This window comes from Macaca nemestrina, chromosome 5 (genome assembly GCF_043159975.1).
Source record: "Macaca nemestrina isolate mMacNem1 chromosome 5, mMacNem.hap1, whole genome shotgun sequence".
Lineage (NCBI taxonomy): Eukaryota > Metazoa > Chordata > Mammalia > Primates > Cercopithecidae > Macaca > Macaca nemestrina.
Window position 1 is genome coordinate 135,979,495 of NC_092129.1, and position 19,197 is coordinate 135,998,691.

General features: G+C 38.3%; 2 protein-coding genes across 2 annotated transcripts in view; both read right to left on the reverse strand.

Moving 5' to 3' along the window:
* Positions 1–20: 20 nt before the first annotated feature.
* Positions 21–17,365, reverse strand: LOC105490923 (tudor domain containing 6). The gene is made up of 4 exons (XM_011756919.3): positions 9,706–17,365; positions 7,919–8,043; positions 6,241–6,330; positions 21–2,477 (listed from the first exon to the last, which is right to left on the reverse strand). Exons 1-4 carry the CDS (start codon positions 15,752–15,754, stop codon positions 2,448–2,450), a joined length of 6,294 nt encoding a protein of 2,097 aa, XP_011755221.2. The 5' UTR covers positions 15,755–17,365; the 3' UTR covers positions 21–2,447.
* The window catches only part of LOC105490921 (solute carrier family 25 member 27), a 41,885-nt gene continuing 30,612 nt past the window's right edge, over positions 7,925–19,197 (reverse strand). The window contains exon 10 of the mRNA XM_011756912.3: positions 7,925–8,043. The gene's annotated coding sequence lies outside the window, so the exon portion shown is untranslated. The remainder of the gene's footprint in view (positions 8,044–19,197) is intronic.

The window sequence follows — 19,197 nt, forward strand, 5'->3', positions numbered from 1 at the left end:
AATACAGCATACAACGTTCATATCAGCCTAAATTTTAATTTTACAAAGATGTTTCCTTTTTAGTGTCGAAGTTAAAACATGCGTTTACATTACTTTGACAGACAAGTAGATTAAAACAGGCAAAATGCCAGTGAAAACCTGTTGCAATGATACAAGACCCTCTAAACATACAGTAAAAACAGAATTTCTTGCTTTTTATTATCTACTATGGGTGGTAGAGTTTAATTTTAGCAACACGATATTCTAGGTAGAATTTGGCAGCACTTTTCTTTGACTTTTGGTCATGGTAAGAAAAATTAGAACAAGCAAAAGCCCATTGTTTTAGCACAGGATTGGTGGTACTACACAAATTCAAATGATGATTAAATGAGGAGTGGAGAAGGGTTAAGAATATTAGAGATGAGGCAAAGGCAGTGGATTAGAGAAAATTGGTAATTTTTGGCATTTTCTTTAATTCTTTAAGGCATTCTACTTACTAAAGAAAGGTTCCATAGGTATTACAGCATATAGCAGGGATTCCAGTTAAAATACATTAGTACTCACACAAAGGCTGTGAAGGATAATAAAACATTCAGAATTACATTTAGCTTCTTCATATTCCAATTAATTTTATGTTTTCAATTCTATATGTAGTAGTAAAACAGAGTAACACAATTAAATGGAGGTAAAAATATAGCTTAAGAATTTATATACTTATAAATATGGGAATCATGGAAAATGATTTTATTTCCCAAGGGACATAAAAATTTTTACCACTCATTTGGTACCCTAGTCCTATCTTAGTAGCGTCAGGTGCAAAGTCACTAATTCTGAGAAATTTTACCTCTGTAGCCATTCAGATTAAATGTTTTAAAATAGGGAGTTAAACTCAGCTTGAAACTGAAGGCTTCCTATAATCTGACCCTAACACATCTTCTCTGAGCTTTGCTCCTGACAATTCACATTATATTGTCTATACGAGTAAGCCAAACTTGTTTATTCATTATTCCAGGAGTAATATACCTATCTACCTCAATTACTTTTAATGCAAACCTCTCTCCCTTCTACTTACTGAAATTATACCTGGTTTTTAAGGTTCATAATTCTATTTCCATTAGGCTTCAGAGTCTGATAATGCTTCACAGAGATACACCTTTACCCCAGTCTCATTTAGCAAACCTTTTTTCCCCATTTATTTTAGAAATAAACATTCCAACTGTATGGATGTGCCATTCAACACTTTTTTTTTTTTCTTACAATCTCTTTTGTTGGTGGTGCATGCTGATGCTGAAAGGAGAAAATAACTATTGAAAATATCTAATAAGTTAAGGTTAAAAAGAAATAACCTAACATAGTACACACTGAGTATTTTTCGGGGAAAAGAAACAATTACCAAATGCCTACACCTTTTCAGGGACTTTATATAAATTATTTCTAATCTTAAAAAACACTGCAAGAAAGGTTTTATCATCACCACTTTACAGATGGAGAAGATCAAATCTCAAAATATTACATAATTTGCCTATGTCACATATCTGTTAAGCAGCATACAGCTAAGATCTGTTTCCAAAAGCTAAGATCTATACTTTGCAAAATCATGTTTAAAAAGTCATGGGCTTTAAAGTTAGGTAGGTCTGGGCTTGATCAAGCCTCTGAGACTCATTAGCTATCTGACCTTAGGCAAGTGATTTAACCTCTCTATGAAGCTTCAATTTTCTCACCTATAAAATATGGATAATATTGATATGCACTTCAAAGTTGATGATTAAAGTGAAAAAATGCATTTAAAGTACAAGCTAAGTGACTAATACATAAGAACTAACATTTAATATTACTATGCTTTCCCCAATCCTCCATTATAGAGGAGAGATGGAACCAAGTATATTTAAGAGTTCTATTTCCTTTTTAATAAACTGAGACCATCATATTAAGGATAAACTTTATTTAAGGATAAACTTTATTCAAATCTTGTATTAGAATACTTCCAAATTCAAACAGAATGTTAGTCAAATGTTTAGACAAACAGGCAAAGATTCAAAATCAAGACACAAATTCTGAAGGAGATCCTGCTAAAAAGCTATCCTAAGTAGAATCAAATAATGTACTTGTCATGAGGCTTTATTTTTCTATTTTAATGTAAACACTGTATTTGAAAGGTACCAAAATAGTTTTTTGAAATGTAATGTGTTAGTGAACTGTTTAGCAAAAGAAATCCTTCCAACTAATTAGAAACATAAGACAATAAAGAGGAAAGATCCCAGATCCATATATACAACAGTGTCACTATAAATACACTCCACTGTCAACCTGAGACCTATTTTGTTTTCCACCTATATAAAAGTTTTTGAAAATAACAACTTCCTGTGGTTACATGTTTTCAATTTTCTCAAATATTCTGTCGGTCTGGGTAAGATGCCACTTGTTCGAGGGCAGCTTCTGACTGATTGGCCACAGCTATAGATCCACAATTAAATCTCCATCACCTCCAAACCCCTTTTCTGAAACAAAGAGAGAAAAACTTCAAACAGAAAGAAACATACAAACAAAAAAATTTATTTCCATGGGTGTTACCGTGACAAATGTAATGTTCTCTAAAAGGGAGGGGGGACAGATGAGTATTCTAGTTACTACAGGGCATTATTTCCATAGAAATAATGTTTTATTTTATTAGTAATATTTTGGTTCTCACACTGTACCATCAAATCAAGTTTCTCTTAAAAATTATGAAATTGGCATATTTTATATTTTGCTACAATGGTGTGAACAAGGCTGATAATCAATTAGTTCTTTGTCCTTTTTGATTAATATATATTTTTCACATGATATTAAAGCTATCATGAGCTGATTTTATTCTCAACGTGCCTCATTTCTAAGAACATTGCATTATTTATGAACAAGAATGTGCAATACCAAGAACCAACCAATAATTTGAATCTTATATAAAGATTCAAAAATTCCAAGAGATTATTTAACAAAGATCATTTGAACATATGAGTTAATTAACAGATAAAATTCTTTAAAATGTGAATTGATCACATTCATAATTTAACTCTCAAGATCAATTAACAAATTTCCTATATTTCAAGAAATCCTCATTTTGGTTATTTATTCCCATAAGTATATTCAAACTTTTTTTACCTAAAGTGGTTTTTCTTCCCTGCTACCTATGTCCAGAGAAATTGATAAACCATTTTTGTTTGAGGGATTCAGCATAACAGTATTTTTAAGAGATTGTAATTCTGGGTGATAAAAGTATTTTGTTTTAAAAACACAAGTTACCTTTAATTGTGGTATCACCTGATGACATGAAGTAAAGATCTTTCCCTACTCTTTCGGATACAGCCTAACAAAAGGAATCTTTGAATTGCTATTGATTCTCTATCATGAGCACAAAATAATTCAAATCAGAAATAGAACCACAGATAAGCCAGAAAAGACGTAAACAACAAAATGTATTTTTATCAAAATTATGACAATCTGATTTTATAATGAGGATCACATGGAGTACATTTTCTATTCTTCAAATACTCATTTCTCTAGAACATACCCCTGGAGCACTCTACATGGGGCGTAAAGTACCCTTTTGCAATGTTTAGCTCCCAAACCCCCAACAACTCTGGTAATTGGTGAAGGGGGGAGGCACATCATTGTTCAAGGGGCTGTTATTCAAACACAGTATCCATGTAGAGCCACAGATGCTTTATTAAAGACAATGAAAAGGGAAATATTTCTCCTATATTCCTTTTAACAACCAACAGCAACATGTGCATGCATTATGTGATACAGAAACTAATTAACAAGATACTCTTATGGTAAAATAAAATAACTCAGATGAGAAACCATTTTTTTAAAATGTAATTAGATTCCTAGATCATAGTGACTTGATGTATCATAAAAAAAGTCATGCATAATACAATATTCACTTTGTAAGGAAAGTTAGCTCATTTGTAGACAGGTATCTAGATTTAAGAGCTTCCTCAAATTTGAGGGAAGGATATTTAAATCTCATTAGTAACTAAATCAAAAAATTTTAGAGCCTTACTCATAAGTAATTTCTATATGTCTGCTAACTGGCTTAGTCAAAGCCAGAGGTAGTTATCTATTTACTTATCTAGATACATAATTTTATGTTTACTTTTAATAGTCCTAAATAGTTCTTTTCTATGTGGCAGGCATAGAGAACTTTATCCAACTGAATCTTGTATGTACATATGTATGCATTTGGCTCTGGATTCTTCATAATTAATGGATGGAGACAACCTGAATGTAAAAAGTTTTAGTAAATACTGACGCAAAAAGTGTAGTAGGCTGTTATTTCTGACCTAAGCAAAAAAGTAATTAACATAATGTAAAGAGAGATGTTCAATGATTTTTAATAGTAAAAATTTCAAATGACCTAAATATCCAACACTACAGAAAATATTTACTACATTATGGTTCACTAGTGTCATGCAGCATTATTCAGCTATTAAATATTGTTTATGGCTTTCTGAGTGCAGCCAAGATGGAATAAGCTGACTATAACCTCTCTATCACTGATTACAATGAAAAATTCTAGACAGAATATAAAAAGCAACTACTCAAAGATTCAAAAGTGAACAGGAATAGGTAGATTAAGAATTAAAGTAAAAACGTGAATAATGACTCACAACAAGAGTGAGTTTCACAGGCCTTTTCTTTTTTTTACTTCTTTGTCTCCTGATTTTGATCTGAGGGTGGGCCAAATCAAAACTGCCCAGCTAGGGCAGACAGTAAAATTCTGAGAGAAATTTCTTATTTATAGTCAGGGGACTAGGGATAAAGGAACCCTGAATGCTAGAGAGTAAGAAATAGGTAGGAAATCTCTTTGCTGTATTGTGGTGTTATGTTTTTTTTCTGTTTTTCTTCTGGCCCTGCCCTGAGGGTGGCTAGCCCCAGTTACTACCTGGTGACAGCTATGGCAACATAGGCACCTACAAATGTAAGAGATGACCCATCTCTCTAGCCAGTGGAACCAGGAAAAGAGCTTTCTGTTGTCTGAAGAGTAGTAATAGGAGATTGTTTTTGTTATCTCTTTATCTGCTTCTTATGCGCAATCAAACAGAACTGTGTGGTGGAACAGAGGTTGAGAGAAAAATACTGTCTGGCTAGGGGATGAGAAAAAGGGGCCATTGGAGGCTGGATAAAAGAGGATCCTGGGAGCCAGAAAATGTGGAGAACATCTCAGAGAGGAAAAGAGTTGAAAATGTTTAACTCCTAATGCTACACGTGAACTGTAAGTCTCAGGATTGCCCCTGAGCTATGCACATGCAGAACAGAGCCAAATAAGCACAGCAAAGTCTCTGACACCTAACTACTATATAAACCACTGACCAAAGTCCATGACTACCCTGGGTGGCTTATGTACCGGGAGGATCTGAACAGCAAAGGCTTTGAAAACTAAACCGACAGGAGAATCACCAACTATAGAAGGAGAAACAGAACATGTGGTATGAATTGAAACCAGCTGATCATCTGCTATAACAAAAACTTCAACATTCTCCAGATTTTAACAGGACCCAAAGTCTTAAAACATAATATGCAAAATGTTCAGGATATAATCCAAAATTACTCAACATACAAAGAACCAAGAAAAGCTGACCATTTCTCTAGAGAAAAGAAAATCAACAGCTACAAACCCCAAGAGGACCAGATATTAAAACTATCAGACAAAGATTATGAAGTGAGAAGTTCAAGAAGTTCAACCAACCCCAAACAGGATAAATTCAAATGCCCAGACACATCATAATGTCATGGCAAATTGCCCACCATATCGTCTTAAATGAAGAAAATCAAAATATAAAACTACACATAGGATGAAATCAATTGTGTCTAAACTATGTAGATGCAATACTTACATTACATATAAACAGAAAAATTATAAAAGAAAACCAAACTGGTCAACCTACTTGTCTCTGGATGGGTATATTACAGGTGATTGTTACTTTCTCGTTTTTAATATTGCCATATTTCCCAGGTTTTCTGCATCTAATATATATTTTATAAGAGTCATGAACACCAAAACATTTTCTAATCAAGGAGTAAAACATTAATAACAGTTTTCTCAGAGAATACTTGGCATAAGGACCAAAATCATCCATTTTGTTATTGCTGCTTTTAACTATTGTCACAGGATTTTTCTCCCATTTTTCCAAACGCAAGGGCTTTGGAAATAGTTTGTTAAATCACCTTTCAAAATGAAGAACAATGCTCTCACTAATTACTACTCATACAATTCCATACCTCAGGTGGACGCTTATCCGATTTGGGTATGCCATTCCAGACATTCTCAGGGTTCACTATCTCCTCCATACCATTTGAAAGGTTCAAAACCTACAGGAGAAAACAATTTTTTTTTAAGTGTCCAATTCAAAAAAATAACTGATTTATGTACCAGAGCAATTATTTTAAAAATAATATACTATTATTATTATTTTGAGATAGGGTCTTGCTCTATTGCCCAGGCTGGAGGGCAGTGGCAGGATCACAGCTCACTGTTGCCTCGACCTCCTGGGCTCAAGGCAATCTGCCCACCTCGGCCTCCCAAATAACTGGGACTACAGGCGCACACCACCATGCCCAGCTAATTTTTTGTATTTTGGGTAGAGACAGGTATGCTGCCCACTCTGGTCTCAAAATCCTTGGCTCAAGCAATCTACCTGCTTTGGCCTCCCAAAATGCTGGGATTACAGGCATGAGCCACTGCACCTGGCCCTAAAATGAAATACTTTAAAAAACAATGAAAATGAATTTATTGAACTTCAACCTTATGTTTCAAACTCCATGCTACTTCAGTTTCCCAAACATATACAGAGTATCTATGACTGGTGATCAAAGATGGATAAAATTTCAACATCAAATAGTTCAAAATCTAGCAGAGGAAAGACCTCTAAGCAGATAATTACAATACACCATAGAAGTACAGACTTCAGCAGTAAGGGGTATAGGAATGTAATACAGAAATAAGGCCTTTTTGGGACGGGGGGAAGGTTGAGGACAAGGATAAATTTAGAAAACAACGTCAGTGAATGGCTCCCTGGTAGAGGCAATGGGTAAGTAAATTGGAATTAACCAGTTTGGTAACAGGATGGAATATAGGTAAAACAGAACTGAATTATTAAATATATCGAAACAGCAGGCAGATTGTATATGCAAGAGAAGTCAAGAAGTTTCATGTCCACCTAATATAAAGTACAAAATATAAAGAATTATGGCCAAAGAGAGTACATAAACACTTAACCCTAAAGGATTTCCTATGCCATGTTAATGAGCTTGACTTTTATGTTCCAGGTCAGGGGCTCTCCAATTTTAATGGAATATTAATGCACATTCTGGAATCCTAACCCCAGAAATTCTGAATTAGCAGGCCAGGCCAAGGCCTAGGAATCTATAATACAATTTAAAAAATACACCAGGTAATTCTCAAACAGGTGGTTTTCAAATCACGGGAGAAACACAATCAACTGGAAGTCCCTAATAAGTTTCACGCAATAATGATGTAAACAAATTTGCATTTTACAAACTTCACCCTGACACCGTGGACCATCAATTTAAAGAAGACTAGAAGCAGCAAACAAAATAGAAGGTTATTAGAGGAATGTAGCTGTGAAATGACTCAACTAAGGTAGTGGCACTAGATATAAAAAATTCCAACTAAGAGGTAAGATGTGTAAAGTGTGGAACTAGATGACTAACAGAATTTAGAAAGAGTAAGAGAGATAGATGATACAGCCTAGGATGATTTCTTGCTACGATTCTTATATATGGAGATTTAAAATATTTGTGCATTACATCAAATTATCAGGGGGAACAAGCAGGTAAACATTTGTTCAATTGCATTCTCTAGTCTAACAGAGTCTGGTAAAATTTCCTTAAGAGTCTGCAAATACATTTGGAGATAAAGAACTTAAACGTCACTTACCCTTGTTCCTTCTTCAGCTGTTTCTAAAATCTCACATTTAGACCATGTGTTTCTTAGACTTGACCACACAACACATTTAGATCCAACAGTAAAGGCTTTCAGAGTGTAGGTGTTCTGTGGTTGAGCTGCCAAATTGAATTAAGACTCAATGCATATCTCTTAATTCCTTAATGTAACATACACAAGCAAAGCATTTTCCTAATGTGCATTATTTCTATATCATCAATATCATGTAATTAGTACATTGATATGACCGTCTCCCTCAATTTTGTTTAAAATTCTTCTAGCACCCCTCCCCCATATAATCTCTTGCTGCTTTTCTAAACCAACAAACCAAACAAAAAAATCACCATCATAAGGATGTGAATCTGATTTCTAACACTGAAAATCGCTAATAAAATATGGTACTATTAAGACAAGTGTCTTTTATACTTACAACAGCCATTTCTATAACAAAGCAGCGTGTTACAAATGAGCAGACATTCTTATCACAGAGTTAATACTTACTATTATTAAATGTGACAATGAGGAATAAATATCTAATACAAGGGAAATACTTAAATAACTTATGTGTACCCACAGGATGGCATACCATGCAATTAAAATATTTTGAAAGCATTTTTAAGGGACTAAAATGCAGGATTCAATACTGTATGATAGTATGATCTAAATTGTTTTTAAAACTATGCAGTAGACATACACAAAGATGGTAAAAGACAACAAAAAGAAAATACATCATGGTGTTAACATTGATCACTTTTTGTTGATTTTCATTCTCACTATTTCATTATTTTCCTTATTTTTACAATGGCTCAAATTTCATAATACAAAAATTGACATTTAAAAAGTATAGCATTGATTATAAAAAGCTAAAAGTTACCCATTTAAATTTTTTTTTAAGTAGCAAAGAAAACAGCAGTAAAAATAATTTATAAAAATGTTAATATAATAAATGTTCTCCAAGATTTACTCATGACAAATTTTTTAATATAGGCTACCTAAATCTATTTTTTTTTGTTTGCGGGTTTCTAATGAATTGCAAGATCAATGCATGATACAGTTAAGTCTAAAAGACCCTGTTAAAATAATCCTTACTGTAAAGTTATGCCTACCATAGTACTTGGCAAGGGAATACCATGTTTTATAAAACTTACCAACACTTGCCCTCTTGATTATAAATGTGATTACATTTTAAATGTGATTACCTTTTGGAGACTCATAGATTTTAAGCATTCAATTTTTAAACACAAAACTAATATTTCAGCATTTCTTCCAGCATATAAAATTTTGCACTGATTTCACAATATATTTTCCCCAAGTTTAAAATGCCCTTCATAAAATCCAATCTGATTCACTTCCCAGGTTTTTAATCTTTCTTACAAAAAATTATTTTTTAGAAATCCATGTAACAATTATTCTCTTTTCTTTAAAACAAACAACTTTGGAAAGTCACTATGTTAAACTTAAAAGTAAAAGGACACTTTGGGAGGCTGAGGCAGGAGGATTGCTTGAGACCAGGAGTTTGAGACCAGCCTGGATAACACGACGAAACTGTCTCTACAAAAAATACAAAAATTAGCTGGGCGTGGTGGCACACGCCTGTAGTCCCAGCTACTCGGGAGGCTGGGCTGGGGTGGGAAGACCACTTGAGTCCGGGAGGCAGAGGCTGCTGTGAGCCAAGATCACACCACTGCACTTCAGCCTAGATGACAGAGCAAGACCTCACCTCAAACAAATAAACAAACAAACAAAATTAAAAAAGTAAATGGGAAAAAAAATTCACATACCTGAGACATGATCTGGTAAACCATTATTGTGCTTGCTTCCATCACTGCTTTCTTCCTCAGGGAACAAAGGCATCAATGCTGAAATGTCATCCCTGTTTTTATACTCTATAAATTCTTCTTCATATATATTCATTTCAATCTGTGTTTTAGGATCACAATCTGCTCCATGTAGATGCAATGACATCCTGTGCTGGTCATCAAAAGATTCTACACAACTTGACTTTCTCACGTCCTCAGTACACATGCACTCTTGTGCTTTCTGACTAACTCCTAAAGACAAAGGATCCATCTCGTCATCTAAAGGCAGCTGGGCTGTAGGTAGCTCTAGTTCTGGTTGTTTCTCAGCTTCACAGGTGAGAGGAATCTGCCCTGTAAATAGCTCCAGGGCACCTTTTGTGACACACTCTTGGGAGAGTGGCATACTTGGTGGCACCAGGCTTAGCTCCTCTTTTTCTTCATCCACCACCAGAGAATTCTGTAACTCAATAGATTCCAGCTCTAAGAATTCTTTTGATTCATCATCAGGAGAAAGTGGCACCTCAAGTGAATTCAGTTCTAGTATCTCCTTTGTTTCATCACCATGTGGTAGTAATGTGTTAAATCCTGTAATTAGGTATTTATCATCAAACTCTGCTTTGTCAACCAGATGACACTCTACTTCACCTTCCAGTTCCTCAGTATCAATTTTATCTTTGCAGGGGTTTTCAAAACCTTCACAAATGTTATCAGTTTTAGGGTCACGGAAGTTACTTGGTTTGGTTCCGATATTGTTTACATCTTTTTCAGTTCTTTCAGCAAGCTCATCTGCCCGTTCCATATATATTTTATTTTGGACAGCTTTATTACTTAATTTCTTAAGTCCTACATCAAGATTGCAGGACCCAAGAGCCTGCTTTATCTCCGAGTCCGTATTTTCATAGGGAAGAGCACTTTTAGTAATACCAATCTTAGAATATTTCTCCATTTTCTCATTAATACTTTTACCTTTGCTTTTCAAGTCGACAATTGCTAAAGGGATATCACAAACATCCCTTCTGATTTCTAATATTGTTATTTCCAACACATCTTCTGTTACTATTTCATAGAAATAGTCATTTCCCTCTTGAGAACATACTCCTTCTGAAATGTTAAATCCCGAGAGGCAACATGGAAAGGCTTGCATGGGAACCGACAAAAGTTCAGAAGGAATGGCCCAGAGTGCTTTTGGGTCCACACAGTCTTCAACGTTTCCAAAGTCCACAAGCCTGACAGATACAAGATAATCTTCACAAATATTAGTGATAAGTGCTCTATAATAATGTCCATCTTCTCTGTATCTTACTATACAAGGATCTCCAATATAAGGACATGGGATACAATTTCTCCTGTCTACTACCTGTTCTCCAGCAGTCTGTACTTCTACTTCTAAATACTGAAGTTTCTCTGTATCAGCAAACTGACACCAAAAGTACTCGGGTCCGTCTATCACAGTGGCATAAGCTCTTACCATTTTTTTTTCTGGATTATACCAGTTAAGAAATACTGAAGTGTCAACGTCTGATTTGTTAGCAGAGTTTGAACCGGCACCTTTAATTACTTGGGTAGAAAGTTCTATTTGAGATTTTTCACTGACAGCATACCTGCTAATCATGTCATCTGCTATGATCCCATGTTCATCAGCAAGAATAACTTCCCATCTGTCTCGAAATGTTACAAATTCACATCTTATTGCAGTCTCGCTGGTCCGTTGGGAAAAGTAATGCATCATTTTCTTAGAGTTTTTATTGTCAGGAACCCCAAATCCCTGCAAGGAGCAATGAATGCACAATCCTGGCAATACTGCATTAACAAGGTCAAGCCTACCTATTTTGTTAGTATGAACCACAGAAACATTGCCATAATCTATAAACTGCACAGAGAGAAGGTCATTGGGTTGCTGCTCCTTGACCACAGCACGATACCATAAATTGTCTTCTGGGAAAACAGCACATATCACATCTCCTCTTTGCAAAGGTGGACCTGCATAATATTCGGGCACTGTTTTAACACTGTTTAATCTCTCTGAAAGACGACTAATTTCAGATTCATCTTCTATTAGTTGAACATAAAAATCTGAAAGGTCATTTATATGAGAAACATATACAGTTGTTTTAAATCCAGGCATTATAGTCTTCTGTGGGAACTCACAAAATTTCAGAGGTAAATCTTTGTCACATGAATCTCCTAATTTTCTCTCTGAAAGAGTGGCTTCTACTCTTGCTGTTTTCAAGAGTGTCTCAGCACAAATTTCTTCTTTCTTTTCTGTTGTTAATGGAAACACTTGACTATTTTTATTTCCCACAGAGTCTTGATATTGAGTGACTAAGTTTGTTTTTGTTAAACTTTGTAAAAGTCTGAGTTCCTTGTATGATGAGTTGATCTTAGGTTTATATGACTGTTCCGAAATTTCTTTATTATGTAACTTGTTCCCTACTGATTTACTTAAATACTCTGTACATGGCAACTTCATATTCTCATCTTTTTCTGCAAGATTTTCAGTTGTAGAAGGGAGCAGTTCACTTTCTTTTTTTCTTATTCTATCTTTGTAACTAAGTAGCCCCAACTTCTTATTAATACTAGCACTAACTTGAATATTATCACCATATAGTTCTATAATCAGTGTTCCATCTGGATCTTTTGCTACAACTAAAGCCTTCAGTGACTTATCTAAAATAGTCTCCTGAAACCACAACACCACTTCTTCTGGTATATGATCAGGAATATCAGATAATGAACATTTGACAGCTTGCATGGGCAAAAGTAAGACATCATATGCATCACTAGGTATTGGAAGCAGATCATCACTTGTTACTACATAAATATTCCCAAAATCAACAAAGAAGACTTTCTTTGGCTCTTTTTCTATTACTATGCCCCTATACCAGTTTCCATCAGTATATTTGGCAAGGCACAAGGTTCCAGGGTTCAAGGGAGATGTTTTTAAATTCAGCAAAACTTTACTTAGTTGCGTAATACTACATGACAACTGTTCTAAAATACTTGCATTTCTTGCCAGCTGGCAATAAAATGTCCAAGGGTCATCAATATGCGTTATATACACTAATTCTTCACTTCCAATTTTCATATCATGCGTAGAATAGAAGTAGGAATGTAGCTGAACAGAGGACTCCAAAGGCTTCTGAAGTTTTACTGGTCTCGCAAGTCTCTTTTCTACCAAGAAATGGCATGCGCTCTGAAAGGGTGTTAGCAAATCCACAATGTTAAACAGTTCTTCATTATTAATTGAAGCCAGAGCAAATACTGTACATTTTAATTCTAGATTTTTTTGCCATGCATTATCTACAAATTCATTGAAAGCTTGTATCGCCTTTACATCCCAAACAAAGGGATTTTGACCATTTGGTTGAATTAAATTATAAAGGCTGCACCTAAAAGCCTGAGCCTTAACCTTGAGAAATTCTTCACTAATTGAATAAATATTCTTCACAGATACCATTTCTCTGTCTCCATAATCTACAAATATTACATTGACATGCTCCACAGATTGTATCCCACTAATGAGCGCTCTGGACCATTGTCTGTTTACCGTTCGCTTAGCCAAACAAGCAGGGGTGTTTCCCTGGTGAGGAGCAGCTATATTTTTGCAATAGTACTGAATATCAGACATTAGAGTTTTAAGTCCTTGTATATTCCTGGTCAGCTGACACCAGAAATAGCCAGGGTTTTCAACATAAGACACTCTGACTTCTACTGTACTTCCAACTTCCAGCTCTCCTTTACAAGAGGAGCCTGGCTTAATTTCCAAGAAATTCTGTATAAGAGGAAAATAAACAGATGCTCTTTTCACTTTTTCCTGCACAACTGGTTCAGCTGAACCATTTGTCACAACTGTTGTGTCACTCAAAGCTTTTGAAACAGATGTGGTTTTATTCTCTCTCTTGGCTTTCTGCTCTCCTTCTCCAGTTTTGGCAAAAGGTATTTTGTTATTCTCCGTAGTAAACTGATTTGAAACATGCCCTGGGGAGTGGGCATTTACCGGGATATTTTCCTTTGTTTCAAATTCCTGATACTTGGCATATCCAGCTTGGGCAATTACCTTACTAATGTTTTCTTCCCCTGTTCTTGATTCATCAAGAATCTCAATAACATATTGATGATCCTGTTTATCAAGAATATGGATGACTAATTCTTTGTGGAGCACAGTCTTTTCAAAAAAGGAAACTGCCTCCTGGCTCCAAGTTTTTCCCAAAGGCCAAATATCAGCTAGGGTGCACTTCAGAGCCAATATTGGCAGCTGCCTAAACTGAGGAAGCAGCATCCTTACGTCATACCAGTCCACATTTTCCGAATTGCCTCGGTCAACTAAGAATACATCCACACTCTTGTCATCCAACTTGGTGACTATGGCCCTATAATAACCATTTTCTTTCCACTTGACACAGCAAAGGTCATCAGGTTCAGGTTTCAAAACTACACCATCCAGCTTACTGGCAGAGGAATAGAAACCGCACATTCTCCTCATCAGCTTACTGAAGGTGACATTGTGTTTCCTCAACCTAATCCAAAACTCAGAAGGATTTTTAACAAACTCTACCTGTGCATCGTAGAAGGCATTCATCTTTAACCTGATAGATCTTAAGGCTGGGAGTGAAATCTCTTCATCTACTTCTTCAGCAGGAGACTGAGACTGAGGAGATGTTTCTGGTTCCTCTTCCTCTGTTCCCTGGCTCTGAAGGACTCGGTCAGCCAAGCAATACGACTGTACTCCAAACACACGGTTCAGATTAATCCCATCTTCTCCATACAGGGTGACATAATATACATGCTCAAAGGAGCAATAAAATTCAATCTTTGCATTCACTGCCTTGCCCAGTATCAGCGCCTTCAGGTCACCAACCTGTGACCGAGACCAGCCTCTCCCACCATCCCAGAGTCCATACAAAGCGCAAGGGTAGGTCACCACTGGCATTCGAAAATATTCAGGCAACAGGTACCGAAGGCTACTGCAACTCACTAACTCCTTCCTTCCATAGTCCACGTGAAGCACCTGGGCACAGCGCTGGGGCCGAAAAGTCTCAAGCAAGAGTGCTCTGTACCAATGTCCATTCAGGCCACAGGATGCACACGGAGAGCCTGGCTTGTCTGGGCTCTCCTCCCTCTCCTCCCAGGTGGCGCTGGTACAGTTCTCATCCCCTGTCCCTGTGGAACCCCGGTATACCTGGGCCATACTCTCAGAGAGGCGGTGGATCTCCTGCGAGAGGCTGCGGAGCTGGCAGTGAATGCGGTGGGGATGGCACACTTGGGTTACGACCACGGGCTCCGTCACGCCCAGCTGCAGCTGGGGATAGAAGTAATCCAGACCAGGCTGCTTTTGCTTGAGCGGGACTCGCGAGAGAACCGGGACCCCAGAGCCCACGCTAGCAGTGGCCGCTGTGAGATAGCGCTCCAGCAACGAACGGAAGAGGCTGTCGGGCACCCGCCGGGCCAGGCCCAGCTCCCGCATCTGTTGGAACACATCGGGCACCTCCAGGAGGACTAGGCGATGGAGCAGCAGCACGTCCAGGACGCACCCGTGCACCTCCTTGCCCTGAAGGTTGCTAAGGAAGTCCACGGCGTCGGCGGGCCAGTGCTGCGGCTCGCCCGCGCCCGCGCCGCAGCCTGCCGGCACCAGGCCTGCCAGCACGCAGCCCAGCACTTCCGAGGGCAAGTTGAAGAACTCTCTGCGCCCGGGCGCCAGCGAGCCTGCGCCGGCAGTGATGGTGCGGCCCTCGTCCAGCAGGAAGACACGGCTCTCCTGTGCCTGCCGGCTGAGCACGCGGCAGCGGTGCCACAGAAGCCCCACCTGCACCAGGCACAGCTCGCCGGGCGAGGCCGAGGCGCTGCCCAGCGCCCACTGGCCGCGCGTGGCCGCCGCTTCCTGGATTTCCCGGCTCAGCCGCAGGTACTCGCCCCGCCGCTCGCCCACCAGCCCCCACAGCTGCACCGGGATCACATCGGGATGCACGTCCACGAAGGATACCCGCAGGGCCAGCGAGGCCCCTGGCGCCGGCATTCCGGGCGTCGAGCACATCTTGACTGCGCGGTGTGGACCCCACTTCCGGAAATTCAGGGCCGCGCGTCAGGGCCTTGAAATCCTCCGCGCCGCCAGAAGGCGAGTCCCAGCCAAACTAGGTTCAAAGGACCCCGGGGAGGGGAAGGACGCCGGAGAGGCGTTTCCTCGGCAACCCCCCCTCCGGGACTCACGCAGCGGACTGGTAAGACCCAGTAGCCCCACCAACCGCCCGAGGTCGCGCCTACGGGCACGCATTTACTGCGCTCTGCGCCGCCACTTCCGGCCGCGGGGAGTGGGCGGGGCCAGTCGAGGCCTGGGGTTGGCCTAACGCCTAAGGGCCTAAGGAACTTTTTGGGACGTTCAGGAGACCCGGAAGTGGGAGGTTTTGGACACAACTTGCATCTCCTCAGAGCGCCTTTAACTCTGGAGGCCTCCGTGTGAGGGCCTGGCTCAGGGCTGCGGTGAGGACGGAACAGAGAGGGATTTCCTTTTCGTCCTCCCAACTACCAGGGTTTGAGCACTGGGGGCCAGGCACCGTACTAGCCAGTGGCGTTCCCGACGAGAATCGGGAACGAGAAACACAGGAGACAATGGCACATTTCTAGGCATTAAGGCCAGAACTCTCGGAGGGCCCCGGGCGCTGCCGCGGTGCTCCTGCTGGCTCATTGTGTCTGTGGACAGCCAGGTGCTCAGCCTCTATTCTTTAACCCTGTGTCATTATCTGAATTGATAGAGTTGATATGAGGTTAAAATGACGTATGAAAGTATATAGCGACTGGTACATATTTCCCTTCCCACACTTAGCTGATACGTGTTCCTTTGTTGCTTTGCTGGCTAACTCTGGCATCCCAATTTTGAAGGCATTTTCATTTACTCACAGAGCTAGCACAGAACTGGATTCATAAAAGGAGGCCAAGAGATATGGAATCAACATTCCTTCAAGCCCCTGCTGTATCTACTAAAATCTTAACAGGATAACCCTTTGAGGCCTCTGTTTGTTAAATGTCCAAACCTACATTTGGAATGGAAAAGTGCAGGTAAATTATGGGAAGTTTCCAGGATATGTCTACATTAGATTTTTGTTCATTTGCAAAGTTAGACACATCCCTGGAAGCTTCTTATAGTTTGCCTGCACTTTTCCTTCTACTCCATGTTTCGAAATGTTATTAAATACAAATACAATAAGGCAGTGCTTAAAATGACCCTTGCCTAACTGTAAATCTCAGTATCTTCCATCTGTCCAGATTAGAGGCACCATGTGCTTCCACATCACCCTATGCTTACTTTTTCATGGCACTTTTAACATTGTGTGGCAACTGTCTGATCTCTTATCATCCCGCCAGCCAACAGGTTCCGTTTGGCAAGTACCGTTTGTTGGATTCTTGGAATCTAGCTTGGAGTGAAGGCAATTAATATTTGCTAAATGAATATGAATGAATGAATGAATGAATCCAATTTCTCTAAAAGCTTTGGCTTTTTCCTGAAGAACTCATCCTTGAAAACTCAGTTTTCCCATTTTTTTTCTAATTGTTTCATATTCATTATGGAAGAAAAACATTTTATTTAAAAACATCTAGCAAAACCTAGCTCAAATGTCTTTTCCTCATGACCCTACTATTCACCCTGGCAGAACTGGTTATTCCTTTTTTTTTTTTTTTTTTTTAACACACTTCTATATTATCTATTGTATTTTGTAGCTCTCTATCTACCACAGTAGGAACATCTTAAAAGCAGGAACACTTCTCATTTATTTTTATGTTCTCGCTGCTTAGCCAGTGCTGGACTGTTAGTATCCAGTAAATTTTAACAAAAGGGTAAGCAATCTAACACTATGCCCTTTACAGTGGAAAGAAGGAGTTCATTATAAAATGGTCTTATGATCACTTGAAATTGTTTTATCATTACATAGAATAATGGAGACTTTAATCCATCGTCTATTTCAGGTTCATGTTGTATAACCAAACTCCTTTGTAGACCACAGGGTCTACTATGACTTATGACTTACTTTTTCTATTTCATTTGTCCTCCAACCTCCTTTCATGGCTCATGGCCTTAATCCTAGGACGTCTGGGTGTATCACGTGGCCGTTGATCCGAATCCCTTACCCCCATCCACCCAGATGTTTCAAATGTCCCACTTTTTCTGTATCTGGAGCAGTTAGTGTTAGTTTGTTCTGTCTTGCTCTGCTGTTGGACAAGGACTTGGGTTAGTTTTGAAAATCAGGTCATTGCACTGTGAGGATGAAGATCCCCTCATATATCTCCCATACTATATTAAGCAAAATATCTTGAGTTTTATAATAAATAAACTTTCCTCCCATTAGTCTTGAGAGGCCCTTGGTTTCGGAAAGGAAGGGAGAGGGGATATTCTTTTATTATTATTATTATACTTTAAGTTCTGGGACATATGTGCTGAACATGCAGGTTTGTTATATAGGTATACACATGCCATGATGGTTTGCTGCACCCATGAACCCGTCATCTACATTAGGTATTTCTCCTAATGCTATCCCTCCCCTATCCTTCTACCCGTTGACAGGCCCCTGTATGTGAAGTTTGGGAGAGGGGATATTCTTATCCTAATATAAATATGTAAAGGATAAAGGGGGAAAGGATAAGGCCAGGGATGAAATATGTATGACAGGTGTTTGAATACTAATATCGTGAGCCACTTCAATATTTTTTATGGAAAAGATGCAGGAAAATTGGGCTAAATAAATCATATTTATTTTGTGCTACCTTAGACCTCTGTATATAGAGAACTCTAAGTAGAAATGCAGTATACTTTACAGTCTATAGTTTCTATACTACTAGTTGGCCTTGTTTAAAGTTGCTTAGAAAAATTAACATTCACTGGATATTTTTAGAAAACAATTCAAGTAAGAAATACCCTGTTAGGAGAATGAAAAAGACAAGCTATAGACAGGGAGAAAATATTTGCAAACCACATGTCTGACATAGGACTTGTATCTATAATAGATAAACGACTCTCAAAACTCAATAGTAAAAAAAAATAAATTTGGCAAAAGATATGAAGTAGCATTTCGCAGAGGAGGATGTACAGATGACAAAGAAGAATATGAAAATATATTCAATGTCATTAGTTATTAGACAAAAAAAAAAAAAAAAACCCACAATGTTATATCATTACATTCCATGATAATGACTAAGCTAAAAAATTGTGATAACACCAGTATTGGCAAGAATGTGAATCAACTGCATCACTTATGTTGCTGGTAAGAATGTAAAATGGTACAGCCACATTTTAAAAACTATGTACTTGCCATATGACTAAGAAATTGCATTTAGGCATTTATCCCAAATAAATGAAAACATGTTCATGCAAAAACCTGTACATGAATGTTAATAGCAACTATATTCCTAATAACCCTAAACTGAAAACAACCTAAATGCCTTTTGATGGGTAAATGGTTCAACAAACTGTGGTATATCAATACCAAA

Excerpts from the sequence above, each read along its gene's own strand:
- LOC105490923 (XM_011756919.3), bottom strand. The coding sequence starts at position 15,754 with ATGTGCTCGACGCCCGGAATGCCGGCGCCAGGGGCCTCGCTGGCCCTG. Across the intron at positions 8,044-9,705 it reads TTTACCAGATCATGTCTCAG|CTCAACCACAGAACACCTAC; the intron begins GTATGTGAATTT and ends TCAATTTGGCAG. Across the intron at positions 6,331-7,918 it reads CAGCTGAAGAAGGAACAAGG|GTTTTGAACCTTTCAAATGG; the intron begins GTAAGTGACGTT and ends TTTCTCCTGTAG.